Below are 27907 nucleotides of genomic sequence, written 5' to 3'. Positions count from 1 at the left end.
TTCAGCTGGGGCTTATCTAGCACAATTGCATGGGCTGTAGCAAAGTTTTCAACATTTGTTGGGTGAGTAGAGAACTGGAGGAACCTGGATACCTATTTGTGCAGAGAAGTGGTTCTGTTCCAGGTGTGGTAATCATTTTTACTGTCAGACTACATGGTGCAAAAGAAAAAACAAGTAGTTGGCCTGACCCTGTGAGAGAAATAATGTCGAGCACCAAAGTGCAATGAGTTCTCTTTATGCAAAAACTCGGATGTTGAAATGCTGCATAAATGGCAGCATTGACTACACTGAGCTGATCTTGGCACTTCCTTCACTGCTCCTGCAGTTTTAAGATGACAATGCTGATTTGGTGGGATACACAGTTGTAAGAAAGATCTCCAGGAAAGACCCATAACATTCCCTCTTGGTGTTTATATTAATCAGGCCTTTTTGCATTAAAAATTAAGCTTGTGCTGCCATTCAAACCACCTGATAATGCAGGGTTGACTGTACAGGAAATGAGGAAAATTTCAAAGAAAGTTGTGTGGTTAGCCTATCCTTTGAAAATAATGGGAGGTAATTGTTACCATGCTTGTCTGGAACCTGCTGCATGACTCTGGGCAAGCTGCTTCTCTTCCCAGTGCCTCAGTTTCTTATAGCTTGTGTGCCATCCGTTCAGGAACAGGAATTACAGAGTTCATACAGTTCCTGGCATGCTTGAGCCTGAGGCTACTGTGTACAACAGCTGTATGTGTAATGCTGTTGTGCTTATGCTGTTTAGGCTAGCTGTGATGCTGAGCTAATACTGGCTTTGGTGTCCTGCTTCCCAGTTAGAAAAGGCATGGGAGGGTCATTGGAAGGTGTATCAGATGTGATTTACTTTTCTTTTTTCCTTGCTGAAAAGTTGCTTCAGTAGCTTCATGTTGGGCCCTCCAGGCAGATGGCTTAACTGCAGCTAGCCATAGAGATGACTGTGAGTAGGGAGGAGGGCTTGTTATAATGTGTTGATGTGATTTATGTTGTCATGCATACAAAGGACAGGAAACCTTCTTTTTCCCTTGTTTTCTACCTTGTCTATAACAGTAGAAATGTCAAAGACGTCTTACTTTGTTTTCATTTTACTTTATTTTGTCTCTACTGGAAGATTTCCAAGGGCTTGAGAATCAAAGGTTTCTCATCCTCGGATTGAGGGCCCTGCCCCTTGCAGTGATCTTGATTTCTAGATGCTTATCAGGAGTTGATTTAAATAGAGTTAACAAAAAAGGTTAAAAGCCCAAACCCACAGCTCTGTCTTCATTGCTTGGGTTTCACTCTTCTGATATGGATGACACGGATCATTCAGGTAGCTCCTTAGTCATCTGTATTCTCCAGGATCAGAGTGAATAAGTCCTAAAGGACTAACGTTTGAACAAGTTTTTGCTTGCTCCTAAACCACTCTTTATGAGGCTGCCTGCCTATCTGTCTTCTTGTAGCTCTTACTTAAATTTCAAGAGTGTAAAGCCGGTCCAGAGGCACTCCCAGCGAGATGGGCTCGCTTGAAGATCCCACCAAAGTAGTTCCTTGCATCTGGCTAGATTTAGTAAAATGTGCACTTCAACCAAAGACTTTGAGGATGTTGAAATTTTTCAGGTTGTTTTATCATTTGCAAAACAAACTTTGTAAAAATTAAGTTAAAGATGAAGAGTTCCGCTCTTCTCCTCCATCAACTGGGTGTTCGTTCAGCTTCAGGCCTTGAGCTGTGTTGGAGGGACTCACTGTTTAACAGTGTCTGTGTCCAAAAAAAAAAAAAGACAGGTTGAACTGCTAGTGTCCCCTGTTAATTTCCTTCAATGATATCTGCAGATGCTGTGTCCTTTGGGCAGCTCTCTCCAGCTGTACTCTCTTAACGCAGCTTGTAACCAGGGGAGTGATTTACAAAGCTTGGAATTTCTTCCCTTGTGCTCCCGGGCCAGTTGTGAAGCCCCGGAGGCCGGTTCAGTGAAGCCTGCAGGGCAAGTCATTGCTGGGTTGTATCAGATGGGAATCCAGCTCCCCAGCCTGGTGCAGGATCCTCTTTGCCCCTGGGTTTTTTGTTTTCTGATGCACCCAGCTCGGTGGGTTGCTCTTTTCTGTGCGGGCCAAGCACTGAAGCAGAGAAAGATTCTCGTGGGTTTCTTAGAGGGCTGTGCTTTGGGAACAGCAGGTACTTTCTTGGGTGTCTTGGGCTGTGTGTACAGTTTGAGCAAGAGTCATGAGGGGCAGTGTGGTTTAACCACAGCTTCTGCCTCGCAGCGGAAGGTGCAATGGATTTCAGTGCTCTGAGGGTTTTGCATTTCTGCATTAATGTTTACTGAAATGAGCAAAGAGGTATGAAATCCCATCCTGGCATGGGTGTGAATTTCCCTTCAGTTATAAATCTTCTCTAAAAGCAAAAAGATTATAATTTCAAAATATTGGGGGGGAGGGGCAGGGGGTGGGGAAGAGATATATAGAATACTTCCTTTGCAGAGACTTGAGGTGAAAAGAGTTGGTCCAGAAATTACTGCTGTGGACGTGTTAACTCTTCAGGAGCAGCTGAGGGTTGTGTGTATCATTATCTCTTAATCTGCCCATAAATTCCAGCGTCCTTCTCCTCTGAAGCCCCTTAGCGTTCACATTGTTCTTTTTTTTCCTACCCATACATACAAATTGTGTTTGGTTTTCTTCTTTTTCTATTGTATTCTTCTTCCCCATCACATTGCTACTGCACACAACTTTCCTTTCTTGCTTTTGGGATAAAGTGAGATTTTTCTTTTCGTGGTATGCAGAGTGTGTCCGGCCTTCAGAGGCTGCTTGTGGTCATCCTGCCGCTGCCTGTCTTGTACTGGAGATCTTCTGTGCGTCCCTGCTTGGCTTCATTTTTTGTGGGGTTTCTGTGGAGGTGCCTTGCTTGTCTTTTGGTACCTTGAGTAAGCACGTTCTGGCAGGCTTCTCTGGATTTCCTACTCTGTCTTTGGTTAAAGCTTGAGATCTTCCCCATGTCTCTTCCACTTTAAAAGGTCTGTCCGTAGCTGTCTTTGTGGGGAAGAGATTCTTTTTGTCTCCAGTTTCTGTGAACTTTCATCCCAGCCCCTCTCCAGCTCTTTGATTTTTGCCTTCATTCCTGTCTTGGTAGCTAGCTCTGACCGTGCCGTGAATTCCTGTAAAATGTTTCTATTTTCTGGCACGTTTGCAGATTTCTGTAGTGTATGAAGCACAGGATTTCAAATTTCACAACAAACAAGTAAAACCGCCTGTTCACCTTCTTTTAGGCTTTCTGGGATTCGCAGAGCAAAAGAATTTATTCCTTGCATAATCCTGCATTGCTTTCAGATTGTGGGGTAGATAAAGCACTCCTGGAGAAGACCTTATGCAGAAGCAGCACATGAGGAAGTACCCAGGCTGACTGCAATGGTTGCAAACGTGGTTTCTTGAATCTTCACGTTTCTTCTGAATGAAGAGAGAGTGCAGTAAAGGCACAATGCTGGGAAAAGGCAGTTCTTTCCCTGTAAGGGTTTTTAGTCTTTGCTATGTTAAAGATTGGGACTGTTCCAAAATCACTGATTCTGTCTCATTTCTTTAATGCAGCAGTCAGGACATGTGGTTTCCTTTACCTGGTCCACCTGGAAAAAAAACAATTAAATAAAAACTGAGGATATATTTCTGAAGTTTGCTCGCTGCTGAGAAATTTTTGACCTATTTGCAACAACCTGTCAGGTAACTTGATTCAACATGATGAAACTGCAGAGAAAATGAAATGAGATTTAAATCGTTATGATGTTGAAGCTTTAGTTTTGTTCTTTATTTCACTAATGCTTCTGCTGTTTGTCACTGCACTGGAAATGTCCAGTTAAAGTAGTTTTGGTCCTCAGAGGAGGTAAGTTGCCTGATCAAATGCTATCTTGCAGAGTGAGGTCAGATGAAGTGCAGTTCCCTGAATGCTTATAGATCACTGTTCTTAACATCCTCTGGAAGTCCTGTATATGTCTCTTGTCCAGTTACATTTTAAAACAAGAAGAACAGAAGGATAAACACTGGATTTCTTGCTGTGTACCAGCCTTACCTCCTGCTCTGTGTCCCTTCTGCTTGTGCTACCTGAACTGTGTCCGAGTAACTGTTGTGCATAAAATTGGTTTATATAGAGATCTTGCAGCTAGATTGTCTAGGATGATGTTAAAGATCAAGGACGCAGAGCTGGGGTGCAGCTGGGGACACTGGTACATATCCAGCAGCCTGGTTTGGTGTGTGTATTTTGTCTGAAAGAGGTGGTTCTGTGTCACAGGGTCCTGCTGTGTCTTGAAATGCTCATGGGAAATTCATTGCAGGCATTTCTGTTATCTTGCTGCCCCCTCAGATCAGGAGCATCATCTGAATAAGATGATGTGTTGTAAAGAGCATTACAAGATTTAGATGGGGGAAGCAGATACAGAGCTTAAATAGTTAGGATTAATTCCTGTTACAGTGGGGTGGAAGATACTTGCATAACTTAGTGACAGAGTTTCTTAGGCTTCATCTCAGCTAAAACTCTCCCTGAGAAATTCTGTCTTGAAAGCCTATAACTCTTGCTTGAGCCAGTAAACTGAAAACTGCATCCAAAACCATTAGACAGACCTTGATACTAAAAAATGCAGGGAAAGCTTCCCTGCATGGCAAAACCTGAGAGAGCCCCTTGTTGCACAGTTAACATGAAAGCTGATTATATTTAAATATGGACTGTTACTTTATACTTCATCACCTTAAGACAGGCCTTTGCAGGGACGTCCTCTAAAAATGTCAGGGTCTGAACAGCATGTCCTTAAATTCTTCTGATACTAAAGGGTCAGTTTCTCCAGGGTGAAATCTGGAGAGAGAAGGAAGAAAATTTTACAACTCTAAAGTAGTAATTGGAACTTTATTTTTGCCTGCCATTGTGTTTTGATTCAGCCATAAGTATTCTGCATTGAAAATTGACCCTGGAAATTTTTAAAAGTTTACTGAAGACTTTTATTTTCTCTTTTTAGATGCAGAGGTTGGCTGGCTGAGGGAGACTCTTTAGGAAGCTCTGAGCTGACTGATGTCGATGCAGTTGGGAAAGCTAGGGACACTGCAAATCTAGAACTCCACTACTGAAAACTTTCTACTTCTAAATGCATGCATTGCAGCAGTCTCTAACTTGTGGCTGTGTGAGAGCTTCGTGCAGCAGTTGGAGGCAGCCAAATGGCTCCTGCAGATATGGTGACAGTTCTGTTATCTGCAGCAGTGTTACTGTCGCATGAAAAGTAAAAGCACCACAACCTGACACTTCTCAGCTGTGGAGCTGGCTCGGACCAGCTCCAGTGCTTGTGGCCAGGTGGCAGCTGCACAGGCTGGGTGCGGAGGGATGATAATAGCACGGAGCTGTAAACAGGACGCTCCACCCTGCCTCAGCGCCTCTCACGCACCCTCCTCCTTGTGCCTGAAACAACGGGCCATGCACACAGCTTCTGCTCTGTAAGGAGGGGCAGCCTGCCTCCAGCAGCACCCTGCCCTGCATCTCGCAGCTGCCTGCTGCCCTGCTGGTTCCTGCTGCTGTTTAAAGCAAACTGAATTGTTCAGCATCAGAGTTGTACTTCATGAAAAGCAGTGACTGTTCTTGCTGTTCATGCATTAATAGCTTTAGATGTTTGTCAGCTGCTGTGCGCAGTCGGTGCAGTTGTGACCATAGGAGGCCTCCTCTGCCCTCGGTTGTGCCTGTTCTCGAAGTCCTTCCAAGCTGGCTTTGACTCTGCTGAAGGTTTGGAGCACAAGAGTGGCTCTGGTCACTCTGGATGCGGTAGTTATGTCAAAGGGGTCCTCTGGGAGAGCTTGGTGGGGGGTGTGTGCTGTCAAAACAGCACGGGAGAGAGGCTACCCTGTTGCAACATCATTTGGTTCTTCTGCCAGCAGCCTCGTTTGGCAGAGCAGCATGAGAGGAGGAGACAGCTGAAGCCATACGTAATGGAGATGCAAGTAACGTAGCCTCTGTGGGGAAATGAGTACTGAAGAGGAAGCTGCGAGTACTGATGAGTTTCTAAATTAGTGTAGCTGTCTCACTGTTAAGTGTTGGGAGCAGGGAGTGTGCCTAGAAACGCCAGCTGGACCCAGCACAATAAGTCTTTAATCCACTGTGGACCTTATGAGGTGGCTGTTGTGCAAGGACTAATGCTTCTCTTGCCCTCCCACACGGCTTTTTGTTCCTACCCTTTTCTTGCCTAGAACTCTAGTTCACTGCTCAAATGGTGGTTTAGCTGATAAAAAGATGTATGTAACAGGCCATGTCCCTGGAACAGTCTGAGCCGCAGCACCTTTGTATACAGAGGTATTTGGCAAACGCAACAAAGTGCTTAATGGTTCTAATGCTGGTTTTAGTGTGGTTAACTCGCTACCTGCCTGCTATACCCTCGTTTTGGGGAGGAAGGAGAGAATGTCTGTACACAAGGCACCTGGAGCAGAGAGCTATGCATGGCCTTAATATCTTGCCAGGAGGCCACAGGGCTGGTGCTAATGTGCGTGGTAATTTGCATGTCTAATAAAAATGAAATGCAAACAAACTTCCCTGCTGGCTTGAGCTCTCCTCTTTCTTGCTACCTTTTTGGTTCTGGTGATAACACCTTTTTTCCAGCTGCAAGGGTGACAACAGGGCTGCAGAAGAGGGCAACTGTGCTGTCTGCCCATGGGCCATGTGTTGATCATCTCGAGTTTGGAGCTGGCCTGGATGCGATGAAGGAGATGGGAGGATGCTGCAAAGCGCGCGCTGTGTGTCTCGCTGTAGCCTGCCGATCTGTGCGCTTGGCTCTCCGTCCTCTCTGCTGTTGGCTTGCAATGGGATTGCACTGGTGTGCTGACACACAATCTCAAGCTAGTTATATTTAAAAACCTCTGCGACTAGTATTTCTAGCTACCGTTACAAAAGTAATGTCTGAACAAGGTAATGTGGTCATCTCCTGGAAGCTGGGCAGACCCAGAGCTTCTGAATTTGAGCTTGGGCACTGCCAGCGCTGGGTTATGACAGGGAATGGGTTGTGCATCTTCCTTTCTGGTCTTGCTGATTGAAGGCACACACTAATGCCCCAAGTAGTTTTGCTGGAGGATCCAGAACTTTGCAGATGTTCTCTTGGCCTCCTTGAAACTGGAAGCGAGCAAAATAGCATGCTTCCTTGGGGGAAACTGAGGCATGCGGGGTCTTGGGTCTTACCACAGCTAAGAGCATTGGGCACTCCAGCTAGTAAGAAATGTGGCCTTATAGACCGTGTTGAGGTGGGTTTTTTCTACAGTGTTCATGCTAAAGCAACATGAACACACAGAGGATTTCACTTGGTTGTGTGGGAGCTACCTCAACTTTGACTGGAATGTCTAATCAATGATTTGAAGCAGTCACTTAAGGACTGCAATAAAAACCTCTGCTTTTTTTCTAGGAGCAATCTCTTGGTGATAAGCAAAATAAATGGACTTCTCCGGGCTGTATGTGCTAGTTCCCTTCTTGTGATCTCTGTAATGGACGTGGGCTTGTTAATTATGATAGCCGTTGCTGAATCTTGGCTTTGGAATAACTGCCTTTTCTTTTCCCTCTTGTCTAGCTAGCGTTCCCTGTGCTGCTGCTGTGGAGAAGACCTGCCGTCCTCGGCAGCCCCGTGTGCGGCGCACCTCTTCATTAGACACCATCGTGGGCTCGTACCTATTGGGTCAGTGGCCGAGGGACACTGAAGGAGCTTCCACTTTGTGCATGAGTGACAAAGCTACCCAGGTATAACATCCTGCAGACTGCCTGTGAAGCCCCTGGGCCAGGAGAGGGTTGCAGAACTGAAATGAGCTGTGTAAATGGGGGGTGAATAGGGAAGGCATTAAACTTCCATCTGTCCAGCTGCAACTTTCTAGGAAGGCTTTTCTTCCCCTTTTGCTTCTCAACTTTGATGGTTTCCACTTCAGCGCAGAGTTAGAATTTCCTTGGCCTTGCTTGGAGGCAGATGGCCTCTGGCTTTCTTATCCAGTACTGGCTTAATGCTGATTTTTTTTTTATTTTTTTTTTTTCTGGCTTGCAGTCCTGGGCCAAGTTCTTATGTAACACTCGCAGGCTGCGTGCCACATGCTGGTGAGAAGTCAAGGGTGCTCCCATGGAAGGGCTCACTAGCACGAATGGTGCAGCGCTCTACTGTAGAATGGAAAAGCTCCAGACCTCGAGGAACTCTTAGCAATCTGTAAATATTACTGTATGGCAGCAAATAGGGCTTGCCTATCTGCAGAGGTAAAAGTATTTAGGATAAGAGCATCTGTTTGCTTAACAGGTTGGTTTAGCACATTCAGTCTCTGTTAACTTGCTGTTTGATCTTTGCTATTCAGCAATTTATTACTGGGCTGTTTGCAGGAAATTCTCAATTGGATTCCAGCTTCCGTTGTCCTCTTCCAAAGTATTCTTGCCTGATTCTGTTTCAGTTCTAGTGGCCAGGAGTGCTGCTGAGGGCAGAAGATGTGCTGGAAAGGAAGGGAAAGAATTTATCTAAGTTTATGTGTGTCAGGGAAGCACACTCTTCCTTTCTGTCTCCATCAGCAATGGTTGGAACACTTAACCCCAGTGTTTTGGGGCTAATTAGTTTTTCTTGCATGTAGCCCTCTTGGAGAAAGGGTTGGAGAACAGGGGCACCTCCTTCTTCCCAGAATGGAAGATACCAGGATTAATTGGACTCTGCTGAGCATGGAGATCAGTGTGGAGCTGATCTCTGCAGTGAATAGGCGAGGTGTGTCCTTGCAGTCTTTCATCGATTACCTTCAAGTGTCTTGCAAATGCTAATTTTCACTGCTGTGCTTGTTTCATAGGCCTGTTGCAAGGCATCTCCACCATTTCACACACAACTGTGTCAAGTGATTTGTCTGTTGAAAGCTGGGAATAAAGTCCTTGGTTTTAGACTGCCATGTGTATTAACAACATGTTCTCATCGTAACCTCCAGGACTTTGCTGCTCCTTCCATGTTTTCAGGCTTAATAGTTACCAAATTAAGGACTTTCTCTGCTAGCCAGTACATGTTTAGTTCCCTCCTTATTCAGCTACTAATCAGCTGTTCCGCAGAGCTCTGTAGATTTGCTATCATAAGGTGGTTAAGTGAGAGATACAACTGCAGGTGCTCAGCGTGGGGGTGAGGATGGCAGCACTATACATGATTGGAGCTTGCGGCTTTATCTTGCTGTGCAAAGCGTGGTTTTTTCTCTCATTTTTCTGAGGAAGCGGTTTTGCCACAGTTAGTACAAAAGGTTCTGTAATTTCCTTCTGCCTTGACAATCTGCCTGTGAGAGGTGGGACGTGTATGTGCTCTTCGTTTTCAAGCCTTCCGATTGCAAACAGCATCTCTTCTTCCTTTTTAGGCCCCAATTTTTTTGTGAGCACTGGTGCAGTGCATGGGGTAGCACAGCAATAGGCTGCAATAAGTGGCTTTTCAAACAGGGCTCAGGAGACTCCCAGTGACTTGAGAACTTCTTGTAAAGCAAGACTGTTCTTAGCAGCGGGACTTCAGCTTCCCACGGACTCGCTTCTTGTCATAATGCAGGATACAGTTGTGGTCTTGTTTGTTAGACCTTTGCCTCTTCTCCTTAGCTTTCTTACCGAGATATAAAATGACACAGTGTTTTGGGATAATGGCCAAATAATGATGTTTGAGTTGTTTAGGAGAGAATGTTTGATGCAGGAGATGAGATCAGATGTGCCATGTGCTGAAACTGCAACGTTGGTCTTCACCATAGGATTTCCTGTTGTGTTGGTCTGTGCCTTTGCTCCCTCTGGCGTGGTTTGGGGGAGCACAGGGGTGGCTGTGACCAAGTACTCTGAGCTTAGCAGGACCCCAGAGCAATGGTTCAGGCTGAACGGGTTCCCTCTCTCAAACCAAACTGAACACACAAAATTTGGTTGAAAAGAACTGCGTGGTGATGTCTGCTGCTTACAGGCATTGCAAAATGGAGACCTGGGCAGCAAATGGTTTTAGCTGTGGGGAGCGCAGTGTGCTCTGCTTACAGGGGAGTATCTAAGGAGGAGTTTCGTTCAGAGCCTGTTATGTCAGGAGAGGTTTGGACTTTTGCCTAGAGACCACCTGTATCCCTTCACAGAAGGGAAATCTGGTACCTATCCCGGTAACTTGCCTTGTTCCTTTAGTTTAAATAGATTTTAAAACCTGTTTTGAGAGAAGAAGCTTCTGTCATCCCCATGACTCAACAGGGTTGTTTAAAACAGCTGCTCTTCTTGCAGTAGCCTCTGGGGAGATCAGTTAAGCTGCTTGGAGAGGAACTGTTCTCAGGCCCTTGCACCTTCTGGCAGCCTGTTGTTGAGGATGGAGGAGGGAAGTATCATCCAAAGCCTCCCACAGAAATGGCAGGCGGCAGTGACACAGGGTGAGCGTTTTGAGAGGCACTGAAGTGTAATGTTGGGGAAAAAACGATGGCTGGTCTTGAGAATGATGTGCCTTGGGACCGTTAGGATCCTGGAGTCTCTGCCGAGGGGGCCGAGTTCAGTGAAAGGAAGTTCCCACCCTTTTCTGATCAGTTTAACAGCCCTTTCTGACTTCCATTGATGTTCAGAATGTAGCTGTTGCTTGGAAAACAGCTGTGTAGCGTGGGGCTGGGGCAGGTTTTCTGTGTGAAGAGTCAGCTGAGAGCTGCCAGCCCTGCAGATGGAAGGATGTGAGCTGGAGAGGCCGCTGGGTTCTTCCAGTGCTCCGGCAGCAGCAGGCAGTCTGCAGGCCAAACTTGGGTTTTGGTTGCGCCTTTGAACTTCGATACGGGAGCCTGAGGTCTCAGAAGCACGTTGTGTGTTCTCACAGTTGGGTGAGGCTCTTCCTCTTGGTACAATGAGTGCCTAAAACCCTGCGTCACTGCTGCTCAGATGAGAGCCTGTGCAGGCAGTACAGGGGGCGGCTGCAGTTGTTCCTCTGGGGTAATGGGTTGGTGCCCTTTATCTCACCAGGTACTTGTGGTGATTAAGCCACTGACTTGTGGGCAAGACTCTTGCCACATAGGTCTGTGAGGTCTGGTCTCCTGGTAGGTGCAAATCTGGCCAAAATGGCTTTGTTTTGGCAAATACAAAAAGATGGCTATCTGTTAAGGCACACTAGTGCTAGTGAGTGTTGCGTTAATGGGGGGAGACTGGAACAGGACCATGAACGGAGGGTAGTTGATCACTTACTCTTTGGACTCTACCACCAGTCTCTAAACCAGTAAATGTGATTATTCTCAGCCATGTTTCTCATCACTTCAGACTCCAGTGTCCTGGCATGACGCGGAAGTGGGGAAGGCCAGCTGCAGTGCTCACAAGCGTTCTGCTTCTTGGGGTAGCGCAGATCACCGCAGAGAGGTAAAATAGACCGCTTCTGATACTTGAGCAAGATCTGTGTTAGTTGCTGTTGTACAGGAGGCTCCTGCTTGCACGGGAGGGGAGTGGGAGGACAGGGTAACAACTGAAGATGCAACTTCAGCCCTCATTCTCATGCCTAACGCTCTGCGATTCAGCTAAAGACTGATCTTGTTGGCTCCCTGTAGCTATTGTAAAGGAGCTCCACTGAAGCTCAGTGCATTGCTGGTGGTGGTGTGGCATACGTAGGTTCCAGCAGGGCCTGGTTCCTAGCTGCAGGTGGAAACTAACCCAGATCCACTAGAGGAAAGGCACTGGCCACGTTGCAGCAAGAAGGTTTGTGACAAGGCCCTGTGAGCGCTTCTGGCCCATCCTTCTGGAGAGGTGGCCAGAGCTGCTGCTTGTGTGATTGAAACAGTCTCTATTTTGGCACTTCCCTGTGGGCTGGAAGAGAGGGGGAGGAGAGAGACAAGACATGATCCTTTTTTGGTAGAGGTGTATTGCCCTGTCTGTAGCTGAAACTTTGTTTGCTAGATTGCCAAACTGAAGCAACAGCTCCAGCGAACAAAGCTAAATGGCAGAAGTGGCAAAGAAAAGGAGAAGAGCTCCCCGCTTCAGGGGGACCATGCTGTCTTTGGATCGCTCAGGGTATGTTCACGTCTCTCCTGCTCTGCTGTCACTGTGTGTCCTACTGAGGTGGAGAGCAGGTGCCCAAGCCACCTGGGTTGTTTTTTTCCCCTCAGACTTCTGCTCTCATGCCTGAGAAGGGAGATGGGTTTATTGGGTTTTTTTCTCTCCTCCCACCTCTTCAGCATGTCCCTGTGCTTTGATCTACAGTTAGTGGATTTATGTGACTCTGCTGTCAGTCTTCTCCTGTCAGCCTCCTGAAAGACTTTGGCTGAGCCCTGGAGAGCTGTGGGAACAGGATGTAACTGCTGAATTTGTGCAGATATAACTCTCTTAACTTCTTTGATTCTGGATTGTGACAGGACACTCCTTCAGGCTTCCTTTCTTCATGTCCCATTTTGAGGTTCAGCCCCTGCTTGCATAGGAGCCTGGAAGGGCTAAACCAGGAACTGGAGGAAGCATTTGTGAAGGAACAGGGAGACGAAGAGCTTTTGCGGGTAAGTGAAGGTCACAAGATTGCCCTGAATCTTCTGGTTGGTCTTGGAAATGCTTTCCTCTAAAGACACTGCCTGTATCTGTTTCTTGGCCGTGGGGACGGCCTCTGTGTCTAGTTTTAGTTTGTTCTAGGCATGTAACAGTCTAAATTGGGTCAAGTGGCTGCTGGCTTCCCTCCTTAGAACTTGCTGGTGCTATGAGAGATCAGCCAGTAGTAATCTGAGGATAGATGACACCTCACTGGCAGCTTTAAGACACTTTGATTGGCATCCAGAGGCGGCTTTGTGCTGTGGAGATGTGGGAAAAGTGATGCCAGTTGGCTTAGAACTGAAGTGCGTTCCAGGGTATAGAAGGACTGATGTCCTGGTGTCGGAGGGCTGCCTCACTCCCCGAAGTGGAGGCTCAGCCTGTACCTGGATCCAGCACCCCAGGCAGCTGCTGTCTGCAGGTGCAACTGCTGCTAAACCTCTTCACTTCTGGCAGGCATTTCTTGCTCCTCTGAGACTTGGCTTCCTCCCTAGATATTGGATGTCCCAGATGGCCACAGGGCACCAGCGCCTGCCCAGAGAGGTTCTCAAGATGCATCCCTCACCTTGGAGCCTGGCAGTGACAGCTGTAGCAGCCTCTCTCTTTCTCCTTCTCCTTCTGTGCCTCTCCGCCTTTCTCCCCACACCCCGGTGAGACTAGCAGTGGGAGAGCTGTCCTCTGCAGCAGATGAGGTGCAGCCAGATCCAAAGGAGAAAGGTAAGTGCTGACATTCAAGGGGCTGGGAGTTCCAGGGGGACAAAGGAAGCCAGTGCTACGAAAACCTCAGTGCAGTGGCTCCTCCCTGCCTGTGTGCCAGGTTGGAAGCTGCAGCTGAGATGGGAGAGAGGGTCTCTGCCAGTTTGGCTCAACTGTAGTGGACTTCTAAAGCTCCAGTAGTTACCCACCTTCCAGGTGGGTGATTTCCAGTGCTGGATGGAGGGTGTGAGCTGGGAACTACAGAGATACAATGCCATGGACTTGGAGTGTTGTAGCCTGTAGCCCCAGGGTCTAGAAGGAAGGTGTTCTGTGTTGAGTACTTACTGTTGCTGGATTCTTTTAAAAATTTCTCAATCTGCTTTTCCTTCCCTACTAGAAGAGGGCAGCCCTTCACCAGTCCTAGCCTTTGCTGCTTCTCCTCGACCCAACCACAGCTACATGTTTAAACGGGAACCTCCTGAGGGATGTGAGAAAGTCCGGGCCTTTGAAGAAGCTTCGTAAGTATGAGGAGTTGTTGGCAGAAGAGAACTCATGTGAGGGTGGTCCTATGGGGAGGATGTTAGGGTGGGGGCAGCTGAGGCTTCTGTTGCTGCAATTGCCACCCCTACCCTGTTCGAAAAGTAGGGAGCAGCCCCTAGGATGAGACTCCCACAAAAATGTGGCTGCTCAGGTCCTGGTGAGAGGGGCTGAAAGCTGGAGTGCTAACCCTCAGACATGCTCAGAAAGATCTTGTGATTCCTTGTGCCTCCCAGGCAGTAGGTTTTTCTTAGCCAGCAGAGGCTCTTGAGGAGAAGAGGTGGTTCTCTTGTAAATAAGTGTGCTTTCAAAACAAAAACAGGCACCTCGTGCTGCTTTGTGCCTGAAGCATGATCCAGGTCGCAGAGGTAGTACAGCTTTCAGTCAGGCTCTTGGAAGAGTGCAAAACTTTGAGAGACAGGGTCTGGAGAGGATCCAGCAGGGGCTGTGAGGATGATGAGGGGGCTGGAGCATCTTCCTTAGAGGAAGGGCTGAGAGAGCTGGGGCTGTTCAGCCTGGAGCAGGCGGAGGGGGGATCTTACGATGCCTACAGATATCTGGAGGGTGGGTGTCAGGAGGACGGGGCCAGGCTCTTCTCAGCGGTGCCCGGCGCCAGGACAAGGGGCCACGGGCACCAGCTGCAGCGCGGGAAGTTCCACCTGAACATGAGGGAGACCTTGTCTGCCCTGAGGGTGAGGGGGCGCTGGGACAGGCTGCCCAGAGCGGCTGCGGGGTCCCCGTCTCTGGGGACACCCAGACCCGCCGGGCGGCTCCGTGCAGCCTGCTGGGGGAGAGCCTGCTCTAGCAGGGGCTGGGCCGGGCGACCCCCGGAGCTCCCCTCCCAGCCCCACCAGTCTGTGGTGCTGTGAACTCCCTGTGGCTGTTTGGTGCCCTTGGGCGTGTCACTTACTCATCACGTCTGCTCTCTCCTTCAGCTCCCCCAGCCCTGATCAGCCTTTCCAGCCTTCCTGCCCAGATAAGAACAAAGTGCACTTCAACCCCACTGGTTCTGCCTTCTGCCCTGTGAGCCTGGTGAAGCCCCTCTTCCCAAATGTGGGCTTCCTCTTCAGGGGTTTTCCAGCTTCTTCCAGCCCTGGCACAGGCACATTTACATCCTGTCAGGCCACACCCCCCACCCCATTCCTTGGGGTGCGGAAGGACGCTGCAGTAGAAGGCTTCAGCGAGGTGTCCCAGTCTCCTTCACTGAACTATGACCACTGGAAGCATGGCCAGGCAGAGGAGAGCGTCGTCTTCCACAGCTCTCTGGTGGTGTGAAGCCTTTGGGAAAGCTAGCCATAGCCAGCACCAGCAGCTATGGCTCATCAGTGTGTCTCTGCTAGCCTGCGGAGACTAGTGCCTTGAAGGTGGGATGTGACAGCCAAGAGGCAGCCCTGGGACTGCGAACAGCAGGCTGCCTCTGAGGATGATAGAAGCTGTGAAGTCCAGCGTGCCACGGGACTACTCACTGCTGGAGGGGCTTGTTTCTCTGAGCCTCCCCTGTGAAAGCACTTTCCTGTGTTGAATTGTCTTTGTTTCCTGTGTGATTGTTTTGCTGGTGGAGAGCGGCCGGGCGCTGCTGCAGGGAGCAGAGGCAAACTCCTGTGCAGTGGCTCTGTGAGTGAGGCTGAGCTGGGAGAATGCAGGTGGGGCTCCCTCAGGACCCCTCACCCCGTAGCCTGCAGGGGCCTGTAGGACCACTGCCCCTGGATGTACTGGGGCAGGAAACGGTGTGGATCTGCACCAGTAGGACTGCTCATCTCCCTCTGAGCACAGAGAGGGCTGAAGAGCAGCAGATCCCTGACCGTGCCTCCCTGAGCACCTTTACCCCTCAAAGCAAGCCTGCAGCTTGGGGAACGCTGTGTTTTGGGGAGCACAGGTGACTGCATGCAGCTCCCACAGATCCGTGCACTGGAAAGCCTGTGTGACTGAGGGTGAGGGAGCTGCCTGCCTGGTTTCCCTGTGCCTGCGGACAGGGTTACAGGTGCCTTGGCTGTGCTGCAGGGAAGTGAAAACGGGCATTGCCCAAAGGTCCCTGCTGGGAGGGGGGTTGTTGCTGCTGTAGAGAAACTACCTGCTGCTTTCCAGCCCAGGCAGCCTGGCTGAGTGGGGATGGGTGCAGGGGGCTCTGGGACCCCTCTGCCTCACTGGGGGTGGCTGTATGGAAGCACTGCGCACCCCGCAGCGCTCTCCCAGCCTGTTTGTTGCCTTAGAAGGTGATGCAGTAACATGGGAACATTGGTTGTGAAGCCTCCTGACAAAATATTTGGTTTTGTGTTCTGTTGCAACGGCTCTGGGTTGTATTGAAGAAGCTGATTTTCTTGTATCTGATGTAGAAACTCTATTTTCTTCCAAAGACACTATTTTTGCAGCTGTTTGAAGTTTATATTTTATGTATGTATTGCAAAGCCTATAGGAGGAATGTTAGCTTTGGAGTTCTTGTCCTGTGTTTTAAAGGGGTTTTCTTTGCCGATGCTGGTCTTGCCAGTTCAAAGGAAGCAAAATAAATATTTCGAGCATCCAAAATGCTTCGTTGGCATTTAATACGTTGAGTCTATACTGGAGTCTGGGAGGAGTTTAGCAGGTGTTGGAGCTGCAGTACCAGCAGCTTTGAGGCCGTGCCCGGGGGGGGGGGCTCACGGGGGCCGGGGCAGTGAGTGTTTAACCGCTGCCCCCTCCACTCCAGCCCGTTCAGGCCGCGGAAAAGAGCACGGCCAGCTGCGGAGGAACGCCTGGAGCTGCGAACCGCCGCCTCCTCCGCCCCAGGCGCGGCCCGCGGCAGCTCCCGGGGACGGCGGGTGGCGGGGGAGCCCCTGCGCCCCGCCACGAGGCGTTGGGCGGGCGGGCGGTAGGACCTGCGCGGTGGGCCGTGGCCGAGGGGGGGGCGGGGGCAACGCCGTCCGGTGCGCACGCGCACGCCCTGCCCGAGTCGCTCAGGCGACGGCGGGAACGCCAACCAGGGACCGCCCGCTAGCTCCGCCCCCGCCAGCGCAGCCAATCCTCGCGCTCCACATCGTGATGCGCCACCGCCAGGGCCGCGCGCAGCGAAGGGCCCCGGCGCGGGGCTGCCCCGGGCGCTGCCTGCCCCCAGCGGTGCCCCGCGGCTCCGAGCGCGGCTCAGCCGCGGTGGGGGCGGCCCTGCGGGAGCCCGAGAGGCCTCGGCGCGCCGCGCTCTGTCGGAGCCGCCCGCTTCCCCGCGCCGCCCGCCCGCCTCCGCCCCGCGGTGGGCCCGGCAGTGCGGCGGGCGGGCGCGGCCGGGGCCGGGTGGGCCCTGGGCAGCGGGCGGGCGCAGGCCGGGCGTATGAGGCAGCCCGCTCCGCCGCCGGCCGCGCTGCGGGATGTGGTGCTGGACGTGGCCCCGGCGCTGAGCGGCCGCGCCGCCGCCATGGGAGCGAGCGCCAACGGCACCGCGCTGCCCGAGCGCCTCCGCCTGCCCGTCTGCTTTCTGGGCGTCTTCGCCTGCTACTTCTACTACGGCATCTTGCAGGAGAGCATGTGAGCGCCGGGCCGGGGGAAGGGGCCCCGGGGGCGGCCTCCCTCACCGCGGGCCTCGGCGCGGCCACGGCCCAGGAGCCTTCCCCAGGGACGGTCCCGCCCAGGGTCCCGCCGTGTCCCGGGGAGGGGAGGGTCCCGCCCGGGGTCCCACCGTGCCACGGGGCGGCTGCTCCAGGCCGGGCCCAAGCACGGCCTCACCATGTCCCGCTCTTGCAGCACGCGGGGCCGGTACGGGGAAGGCGCGAAGCAGGAGAAGTTCAAGTATGCCCTGACCCTGGTGTTCATCCAGTGCGTGATCAACGCCGCCTTCGCCAAGCTCCGTAAGTCGGGTCTGGGGTGCTGCCGGCTGGGCCTGGGCACGCAGCGGCTCTGTGGCTTGGGAAGCCCGGCCGCGCATTGCCGGTGAGGGACTTTTCCCTTTGGAGGGCACAGTTGCCACTGCTCTTACTGCGGAGCGCCGGTGTGCGTTGTCCCTCGCATCTCTGGTGACCTTCTTAAGGCACTTCATGGCTGTGGCGGCTGTTCACAGCCCTCCTGATGTTCTTTCTTGTTTTCCTTCCAGTGATCCGTTTCTTTGATGCTGTCAAAGCAGATCGCACTCGGAGCTGGCTGTATGCCACGTGCTCACTCTCGTACCTGGGCGCAATGGTTTCCAGCAACTCGGCTCTGCAGTTCGTCAGCTACCCGACTCAGGTGGCACAGGGCAGGCGCTGCGAGGGCGAGGGGTAGCCAGTACTGATGTACAGCTTAGCGCTCTGTGCTGCTCTGACACTCAGAGTACCCCAAAAACGGGCACTGTGGTGACCAAGCTAATGCTGTGGAAGAGCCAGCTGGTGAAATGATGTGGAGGAAAACTGATTTTTGACACTTATTTTTCCCTAATTGCTTTTGTGGAGCTGTATCACCATGTTTTGGTTGGCACTGGGTTCTTGGAGAGGGGATAAGAGACTTCAGACTGCTTGGGAAAGGGAATAGCAATCCCTAGAAATTATGGGAATTTGCTAATTGGGAGCTGGTACTAATTTTAGAGGGCTTGAAATGATCTCTGAAACCCTCACAGTTAATTTAGCAGTTCCCTGTGGTGGGATTTTTTGTCTTCTCTTTTTTTAAGTGTCTGATATGTTTTGTTGGTGGGGTGCGTCAGGGTGTCTGATCCCACGTGGCCACCCTTGTGTTGTCACGACAGCTCTGTTTGCAGGCAGGTGATGGCATGCAGATGGCTAATACAGGCTTTCTTTTATAGGTCCTAGGCAAATCTTGTAAGCCCATTCCAGGTAAGCAAATTTCACGTTTCTTCGTGTCTGTTTGTGTGGCTTTCTTGTGTCCTCAGCTAGCACCTCTGTGGTGAAAACTCCTTCTGTGCCTCTCTCCCCTTCTGTCTGCTCTGCCACAGGAACAGCAGGTGGCATTTTATCTGCATGTTGTTCTGTTGGGCCAAGTTAAATTTGGAGAGGGTTTTCGGAGTGGTTTGTGATGTTGTTTCTTTACAGTCATGCTTTTAGGAGTGACTTTGCTGCGGAAGAAGTATCCACCGGCCAAGTATCTCTGCGTCCTCTTGATAGTTGCAGGCGTGGCCCTGTTTATGTACAAACCTAAAAAGGGTGCTGGGAGCGATGACCATGTCTTTGGCTATGGAGAGCTCCTGCTGGTGAGTACTGCCAACGTGCAGGTGACCCCAGCAGGGGTGAGGAGGAACAGGCCTGTTACAGCACAGATAAGGCTGTGTCCTTTGTACCTCAAGCGCAGCCTAAAGCTGATGTGGAAATGGTTCCCCAGGCGGACACCTGGGTTTGAGGGTGCTCTTGGAAGCTGTGATATGACATCAGTGCATGAGTACATGCATACCCCGCTTAGCCTGGAATGCTGACGTAATGGTCACATAATTGCTGCTTAGTAGGTGATTGAAATGTAAAACCCCCATAGATTCTCCCCATAGAGAAGACATAAAGAGCAAAGGTTTTCTTTGCTGTCTCTTATCTCTTATTAGCTGCTGTCACTGACCTTGGATGGGCTGACAGGTGTATCTCAGGACCACATGAGAGCTCACTACCAGACGGGTTCCAATCACATGATGTTGAATATTAATCTGTGGTCCACCTTGTTCCTGGGAGCTGGTAAGGAACATCCTGCAAAACCCACAGCCACTGCGCCCAGAGACTGCCCTGGGACACCCTATGCGTCAGGCTCCAAAAATGGGCCTAGAATGCTTTTTGCAAATAACTATGTTTTGGTTTGGGGTTTTTTTGTTTGTGTATATAGAAAGTCATGGTTGCTCAGTGTAGCTTGTCTCGTGCTCGCTAGAGGACGCTACTTCCCGCAGAGTGTAGCTGCCCAAGGCTTGCTCATTCCGGAGAGTTCTCCCTGCCGGCTTGCTCTGTGCTCCAGCCCTAACCGCCTGGGTTTCTACCCGATGGTGCTTTTGCACTGGCTGAGAAGCAAACTCAGTGTGGCTTTCTGCGCCGGTTAGGGAGTAGCGCCCTGGCAGTGTTCAAGGCCAGGCTGGATGGGGCTTTGGGCACCCTGCTCTAGTGGAAGGTGTCCCTGCCCATGGCAGGGGGCTGGGAACTAGATGATCTTTAAGGTCCCTTCCAACCCAAACCATTCTGAGATTCTATGACTATTTTGTCACAGTTGGATCTGTAGTCATCGATTGCTTCTTTTGTTAATTAACTAGGGAAGTGATCCCTGGTTCTCCTGTTCTCTTTATTTTCCACTGTGTGGAGTTTAGTCTTTGCTTTTGGTAGCTCCTCTTGGGTTATGAGCATCAACTGGAATTATACTGTGTAGGCAATGGCTGCTCAGGCTGCCTCTGGGCTTGTAATTCACACTTTTCATCTGGATCTTTCTTCCAGGGATACTGTTCACTGGAGAGCTCTGGGAGTTCTTGAGTTTTACGGAACGCTACCCCAGCATAATTTACAACATCCTGCTGTTTGGCCTGACAAGTGCACTGGGTCAGGTAAATACACCTCCAGTGTTCTGCAGCCTTCACAGGGATGTGTTTGCCCAGCTGGGAAACAGCAAAGTCAGGCTGTCTTGCTTTCAGTTGCTTTGCTTGGTGCTTGAGTGCTGTACAGGCTACCTTCAGAGTAAAAGTGGTTTCCATTTATATGCAAATAATTGGAATTTGAAATAAGGCTCTTTCAGCTCTGGCTCAATGGCTTTTCATCTGAAAATATGATCCGTGTTGTACTTTTTCTAGTCTGAGTGACAAAAAAACATCTATTTGTTTTCTACAGAGTTTTATTTTCATGACTGTGGTATACTTCGGACCTCTGACTTGTTCCATCATCACCACAACCCGCAAGTTCTTCACCATTTTAGCATCCGTCGTTCTATTTGCCAATCCCATCAGTACAATGCAGTGGGTGGGGACAGTCCTGGTGTTCTTGGGTAAGTCTGGGAAGCAAACGCCCGAGATCTTTCCCCTATTAAATAGGGATGATGCGTAGTGAGGGGAGAGCTAACAGAATATGCTGGTCAAAAAAAGTCTAGTTGTATTAGAACACTCTTGATGGACGGAAGTGTCAATAGCATTACCAGTGCAGGAAAAGAAAAACAGGACTCCTAGCTTTGATCTGTCTTATTTTTTCCCCACACTGGGTAAGTCGCTGCCTCTGAGCGACCATTAGTAGACTGGTGCTATTAAGCTGATTTTTCTGATTTTTCACTAAGTTCCATGCGTTACGTTTGTTTGAAGAATGTGAAACAATTTTCTATGCACATGGGTTATTTTATTCTCTTCCCAGGCCTTGGACTCGATGCCAAATTTGGAAAGGGAGTAAAGAAGACATCGCATTGAGGGAATGGCTGATCTCTGCAGTTGGAATGAACTTTTAATTTATTGTCTTGTACCTCAAAATCTGTTATGAAACTGGACTCAGGATAGGTAATCAGAAGGAGACTGTTTGGATTTTTTTGTTTTAGTTTTTTTTAATTCTAAGTTGTCTTAAAATTGTAATACTTTAGTTTTAACTGCAGTTAAGCTTTTTTTGTGTGTTTTTCTGTAATCAAAGCTGCATTACTAGATCCTAGCAGCAGGATGAAATTCTTGCCTTAACAGGAAAAAGAACTCTTCATATCTTTATTAAAGGGACAATGGCCACTTTTCCAGAACTTTAATTTCAGTGTCATTGGTTGATCTTGGAGAGAAACAGACAGCACACCCCTCTCCAAGGAGAGGGCTAGTCTTAGAATTATGTTAGTTCTTTGGTGTGGCCTGGAAAGATCCCCGGATTAAAGGCCTGTGTTGAAGACAATATTCTTTTCTGATTGATTGTATGTTTTTTCCATAACTGAGTTGGCAGAGTAGCCAGTTGGATGTTCTTCTATTAAGATAATATGTGTAAACATTGAGATGTGGTATATCCTTCAGCCGAGCCCTGCTAAAACACCAGCAACACTTGGCATATGTAAAAGTTTACAGGAAACCTGTTTAACTAGTGGGGCCCAAATTAATTCTTTTCATCCCCTCTGCTGATGAAGGAACAGGACCCTCTGTTGCTAAAACCATGCCAAGGTTGTGTGACAACAGCTTCTAGATGTTGAAAGGGCCCTTGTTAATTAACCACCATCACGGTGAGCTTTCAAACATCCACTCCTGAGCACAGGCTAGCTCCCCAGTGTTGTATGGGGAGGAGTTACTATCATAATGATGCCTTCAGAGCTGGAGAGCAAAATTCTCCAAAGAGCAAACTTTACACATGAAAGCATGTTTCTACCAGCTGTCACTTGGTCTCCATCTGTTCTGTGGCTTTGGCCTTTTGCCCCTCCAGATGGGGTCTTGGATCTCTTTCCTGAGTGGCTGTTTTAAGTCTCTCTCCGCCCTTCCCTGACCGGCCCCCCCGACCCCCCTCCCCATTCCATCTACTGCTTCCCCCACCCCTCCAGTATTTCTGACAGATTTTTTGGCCTCAAATTTGGTTTTCATTTGATCTGTCTTACTATCCTGTAGTTCTACTCAAACAACACGTTTCTTGCAAAATTAAACCCAAAGCTATTGAAGGGTTTTACTGTCACCTTCACCTCTTTGCTAATTTCCATCATCTTAAAGGTCAAGTGGTAAGTAGCAAACAAACACATTCTCAGTGGTAGAGAATCCTGAAGTAAAAGCTTCTGTGACTTAAATCCATGAATGCTGCCTGATGAACACCATGTGCTGGCATCTGCTACTGTGCAGAGATTCTGACATCCCTGGAGACAGTTATGCTTCCCAGTATCTCTAAGGTAATGAATGCTATTTCCATTTTATAAAAGGGAGCAGAGAAATTGCGTGACTTGTTCATGAAACACTGTGGCAGAGATATGAATTAATTACCTTCTGTGTGATTTAATCATAAAACTATCTTTGTGTTTGTAGGACTTGCACTTCTCTGTCTTTTAGCACTACCTTACATTTAACCAGTTGTCAAACTCGGCAACTAAAAGCAGCAAAAGAGATTCTAGGTGAGCTCTCAATTCTGTTAGGTTTTTTTGCAGACCTGTTTCCCCTTCTATGAAATTAGTAATCTAATGTAGGAATAGACCCAGCTCCCCCATTACTGTGCAAATACAAACACCTGAAAAATGCATTATAAATCACTTGTTCCCTCAGCCATTCACTTCCTTGTGATAATCTTGGAATTTCTGTTCAAACATGTTGCCCATTAAGAATATTTGAGTAATTTATGTTACAAACCTCTACTCTTGTTCTAGAGTATGTGCTACAAATCAAAGGGAAATCACTCTTATTTTGATTCCACAGATGCAGGATTGCTTATTAGCAATAATTCTATGCTGACGAAAGCTCTTGAGAAAGTATATGATCAGAAATTGGGGGAGTGAGATAGCAGCAGTCTTTCTCCAGTTGCTGTCAGGCTGTTATCGGTGATCTTTTTATTTACAGCACCTCAAGCCAAATTGCCTCTTCTGTGTACAGAGACTGCTCTTCCTGAATTCTTCTCCCGCTTTGGCCCCCACTCTTAAGTGTAGCTCTAGGAGGGACTATGTCTGTAAAAAAACCCAAAAACCAAAAACAAACAAAAAACCCCCAACCCAACCCAAACAAGCAACAACAACAAAAAAACAACAACCAAAACCCAAAGACTTTGTTAATTTTTTTATTAACCATTGAGAAGAAGCCAACATAGTTTCAAGGGAGCTGTTGCTCAAAGCCACAGGTCTGTCCCCTTCCCCACACTGTAGCAGCTAAGATAACCAGCTGAATGAAGCTGGGAGGTTCCTAGGGTCTGTTTTTTAAGCCAAGATCTCTCTCTACCAATATCTTCAACTTGTCTGTATTCAGAGCACAGATGTAAAGATCAGTCTGCCAAGAAGGAAGAAAATAAGGGAGATTTTCTCTCTCCTGATTACTGCAGACTCCCTTGACCCACTTTAACTTTAAAGCCCATTCCTGGTATTGCTCCAGCTTGGTTCTTGCTGCACCTCTGACTCCTAGTCAATAAGAATTTCTGAAAATGATGACAGCTCTTGTACCTACCTTGAGCCTGAATCCTTTGGATTTCCTTGGACAGCTTGCTGTCTTCTCTCTAGACCTCACATACTGCAAGATCCCAGAGAAGGCTACGAAAACAATTCAGGAAGCTATTTTCAAATCAGCACTGACTTTTGTTCTTGGACAGTTTTAACAACACTACCACAAAACAGGTCCCCAGCTTCGAGTTGCCAGGATTGCTGCAATACCTCTCCCCAGTGACAGACTAGTTACCACATTTTGAGAAGCCTGCCTGGTGCTTCTTAGTGTATGTTCCTGCTTGAGTTCAGCTGTCTCTTTAAATAAAGACAGGTAAACTCCAAAGGAACTGGGTTAGGCTCCAATCAAGTTTTCATCCTTGTGTTACTTTTTCCTATTAAATGGTAGCTCCTCTTCAAGGCACCTTTTGCAGAAGAATTTATTATGTTTAATAGCTTTTTGGTTATGTTTGGTTTTTGGCTTTTTTTTTTTTTTTTTTTTTTTTTATAAACAGCACAACATTTTCAGAGGCAATGCTTGAACTTCGGTGAAATGTCATAAAAGGCTTTCTGTCTTCAAGCCAGAGATAGTAATGTACAAAGTGTTGATGGAACATAACTCTTTAAGTTTATCTAGATCCTGCATAACGTCTAGCGTATGGCTGTGCAAAGAAATCTAACTACTGCCGGCAAGCTAGATTTTGCTTATTCAAAGAAGGAAGCATTCTGTGGTAGCATGTGCACCCATAAGGAGCAGTTTCAAGGAATTGAAGCACAGTTCCCAGGTTCTCTACCAACAGTCTAGGCTTCACCAGTTCTGCTACGACTCAAGTTTATCTCTTTAATTTTTCTAGACATTCTCCACTTTAGTAGAAGGGCACAAACCTAGTTTAAAAAAAAAAAACACCAAAACACTGCCTTGTTCTTTTTAGTCCTTGTGTGCTTGATCTGTCTTTATTTCCCCAGCTGTAAGCAAGGAATAGTTTTGCGATAATGATGTTTTGCAAAACGAAGAGTTTTTGTAAAATTTTACCCTTTATAGCCAAGATGGTGGGTGCTTTGAACGCTCACTGCATAATGTGTTGAGTTTGGGCTGAGTTGCCAAGGTGTTACTAAAGAGAGTGCTTGTGGTTTACTCCTTCCTTAGCAGATGTGACTGGTCTTTCTTTGAGTAGAAGAGGAAGAGAAGTCAGTTGAATAGGAGATTAATGTATTAAGTGCCTTAGACAAAGCCCTGCAAGTACAAAACATGAAGGTCAGATTCCATCTTCTACTTTTTGTTGGCTCCGGAGTCCCAGCCCCAAGTCCTTTTTTGACTCAGCCAGTTACCAGCAGGGGGAACTCTTATTGCAATCATTTTCAAGAAATGCAAGGAGAATACCTATAAAAAAGCAGTTCCTCTTTAATTAGTGATATAACTGTACTTTGAGAGTCTTTGTGCTTACAGTAAAAACATAACATGGAAATCAAGGTCTTCCTCCATTTTTATTCTGCTTAATTCTTTTTGACCATCAGAAGAGACTACATTGAAGCTAAGTCGTTAGAAGCTTTAAGTCAATCACCACCTCTTCTGCAGAATGGCCTTCGTTACAAAGAGCATGAGTATAGATCGGTATGGGCACACCTGCATGTCCTCTTGTCCTCATGTAACACAAACAGCTGCCTTCCTGCACAGCCAGTACTCACTGGCATCGCAGTAGAGGTTTTTGAAAACATTCCTGCCAGGAGTCTCCTAGGAACCCCGTCAGTTCTTGGTGGTTCCAGGGAGATGGGAAGAGTCAGGTATGTACTGAGAATAAACAGCAGATTACATTGCTACAGTGTTTCTGCCTGTTGTGCCTCCAGGAGGAACTTGATGTATCAGCCAAGAAAGGTAAAGTTTTATTTCATAGCTAACTGAGACATGGCATCCACAGGGGGAAAACTTGGCAGCTGTATTGCTTTTCCTTTCATCTTCCTTGTTTTTACGAGCTGCTTCTGCAACTCCGTCAGCAGATGTTTAAAAAACCCCAAATGTTTAGAGAGCACATAGAATAAGGTAGATGATACTGTACATGCCTATATTTTGTAGAGGTGGATATAATTGTATAACACTGATAACTTTTTGGTCACAGGATAGTGAAGACTCATGCTCAAATTACAACAGTTTAACGGACAAGGAAGCTATTGTAACTGCTTTGAAATCAATGACTTGCCAATCTTGGAGATACCACTTCAAATGCAGCCTAACAACCATTCAAGAACAACTAGGATTTATGCTGTGCCACTCAGTTAAGAGTTGGTGATTGTGTGAGCTTATCCTGCAGGACTCCACACAGTCTTGCAAGGGAAATGAGAATTCCTGTCAGATTTCATGGACTGAAAAGCGCGTGAAAATCAAAATAGCACCCATCAGGGAAAATACATGCTAGATTTAGAGTCCCACTTTAGCATGTAGTAAGTTTATGCTGACTAGTAATAGGAAGAAGTTTTTAAGGCCAGTAGGGATGGGGTATACATTTCAAATATATACTCATAATAAACAGTTTCATACTTAAGATTTACAGTTCATAACTAATAGAATTTCAGCAACAGTGAGCCAGGGATGCATCTAAAGAACAGGAAAAACAATAATTGCCACAGACAGAAACAGGGACAGCTGGATGGCACACTGGAATAAGTAATATAAGGTTTAAACTATTTTAAGAAAAAATTAAAGTTAAGGCTTCAGAATTAAATTAGCAAAAATGGTTGTAGGGCTTTTTTTACTTTCTCTTGCTATGCTTTTCTGCAGTGATTGCAATGTCACTTTCATTCTTTTTGTATATTTATGCACACAGAGGATCCTGAATGCTTGTAATACCACCTTCATCATCACGGTTCAGTTGCTTTGGTTAAGCTCACAGCCTGCTTCTGAAGTTTTTATGAGTAATTAACCTGTTGTAAAGAAAAAATCTGTTCAGAAGACAGCATGGTTTTCATACACAGTACTTGCTGAAATACGGATTCATTCAGTGGAAGTATTTTGCTAGCAGAATATAAGAAAAGACTGCCAGAGTCAGGGATGGTGGTGTGTTGTTTGCTGGAAGTAGGTTCAGGTCCTTTACAGGGTCTTCAGTTACTCCAAGAGCAGCCCAGATGTGCAGCACTGGGCATTCCTGAGAGCTGTTCTACTGGCACAGACCAGATACTGAAGAATCCATTTAAAGTTAAAACCCAGCCAGGTCAGTTATGGAAACCTTCCATCACTTGCGATGAAGAGTAAGTCTTCTGTATGACTGAAACTTGAAAATGGGAATAAAGTGAAATATTTTAAAAGGTATACATAATTTCTGGGACAGCAAGGAAAGATTTCCATAATAGTCCTTGTACATAGTTATTTGCTTTTCTGCAGGTGGGACTAGCACCCACACTTCTTAATCAGTTGTTCTAATTTCTCCTTTCTAACAGCCAGTGTTGTAAGACAACGCTAAGGAATCTTGCAGCGGCCCTGGAACATGAATAGAGGACAGACTCGGCCCATCTGTAATGGCCTCTGCCCACTGACAGCACAGAACTGTCATCCAAAGGACTATTTCCCACTTAACATTAAACAATAACATCTCAGCCTTCTCCAGTACACTCAAACAGTAGCGATCATTGTCTTCAGTTTCTGTGGTAATGGAAAAAACAGACAGCTGAGGTTTATCCTCTGGAAGCATAATTGCTTGGCATTCATTAGCTAAACTTCTAAAAATCACTTCTCAGAACAATGCAAGCTGCTTTCCAGGCAAAGGCTGCCTCTCTTATTCCTTGTCAGCATTGAGGAGCTGAGTCTGCTTTCAAGACAGATGTGCAGCCCGCTCTGATTTAGTTTATTCTCAGAATTGTACTGTCACTTTCTCCCAGGGTCTTGAGAGATCTTATTCAGTGAACATGATAGGCTATAATTTGTTAATTAGACAGTGAATGTGGCGGGAAAAACAAAATCCTTGCCTCAGGATTAAGAAACACCATCAGTATGGATTGGGAGATTCTGCCCCTGCCTTAGGACTTGTGTGGCAGTCCCATAACCTAGTGTTTCAATGATTACCAAGGTTGTTTTTATTTTTGCATGAACAGCTAGACCAGATCTGTAAAAAGGAAGTGTTCACAGCCACGCCTGGAGAGATGTAAAACTCTGATGTGAACGCACCAAGCACAACTGAATTACCAACTTGTCTAGATAACAAGTGCAGTTTTGACAGAAGCTTTACTTTCTGTGGTTTGACAAATTCTAAGAGGTCTTTTTGTTTTGTTTTGTTTCCCTTCTATATTGCATGAAGC

General features: G+C 47.7%; 2 protein-coding genes and 1 long non-coding RNA gene across 10 annotated transcripts in view; all 3 read left to right on the top strand.

The window, feature by feature from the left end:
• The window catches only part of FAM117A (family with sequence similarity 117 member A), a 32198-nt gene extending 15994 nt beyond the window's left edge, over nucleotides 1-16204 (top strand). For 2 of the 8 annotated variants that reach the window (XM_037411356.1, XM_037411355.1), the window contains exons 2-9: nucleotides 3565-3693; nucleotides 7551-7717; nucleotides 11186-11302; nucleotides 11834-11947; nucleotides 12289-12423; nucleotides 12943-13165; nucleotides 13542-13662; nucleotides 14617-16204. In XM_037411356.1, the coding sequence (XP_037267253.1) occupies nucleotides 7697-7717; nucleotides 11186-11302; nucleotides 11834-11947; nucleotides 12289-12423; nucleotides 12943-13165; nucleotides 13542-13662; nucleotides 14617-14956 (1071 nt within the window). In that variant the 5' untranslated portion in view covers nucleotides 3565-3693; nucleotides 7551-7696 and the 3' untranslated portion in view covers nucleotides 14957-16204. Of the gene's footprint in view, nucleotides 1-3564; nucleotides 3694-5742; nucleotides 5991-7550; nucleotides 7718-11185; nucleotides 11303-11833; nucleotides 11948-12288; nucleotides 12424-12942; nucleotides 13166-13541; nucleotides 13663-14616 lie in introns of those variants that run through there. The other 6 variants (XM_037411354.1, XM_037411353.1, XM_037411351.1 and 3 more) reach the window with 4 other exon arrangements.
• A 752-nt stretch (nucleotides 16205-16956) lies between these two features.
• SLC35B1 (solute carrier family 35 member B1) lies at nucleotides 16957-21432 on the top strand. The gene is made up of 9 exons (XM_037411604.1): nucleotides 16957-17173; nucleotides 17390-17493; nucleotides 17736-17866; nucleotides 18417-18447; nucleotides 18664-18821; nucleotides 19161-19287; nucleotides 20026-20132; nucleotides 20413-20566; nucleotides 20923-21432. Exons 1-9 carry the CDS (start codon nucleotides 16980-16982, stop codon nucleotides 20973-20975), a joined length of 1059 nt encoding a protein of 352 aa, XP_037267501.1. The 5' UTR covers nucleotides 16957-16979; the 3' UTR covers nucleotides 20976-21432.
• A 623-nt stretch (nucleotides 21433-22055) lies between these two features.
• On the top strand, nucleotides 22056-27571 carry LOC119159082. Its single transcript, XR_005108023.1, has 2 exons — nucleotides 22056-25405; nucleotides 27053-27571. It is a non-coding gene; the product is annotated as an uncharacterized LOC119159082 (long non-coding RNA).
• The last annotated feature ends 336 nt before the right edge of the window (nucleotides 27572-27907 follow it).

Source organism: Falco rusticolus, chromosome 18 (genome assembly GCF_015220075.1).
Source record: "Falco rusticolus isolate bFalRus1 chromosome 18, bFalRus1.pri, whole genome shotgun sequence".
NCBI lineage: Eukaryota > Metazoa > Chordata > Aves > Falconiformes > Falconidae > Falco > Falco rusticolus.
This window is presented reverse-complemented; position numbering and strand designations above follow the sequence as displayed.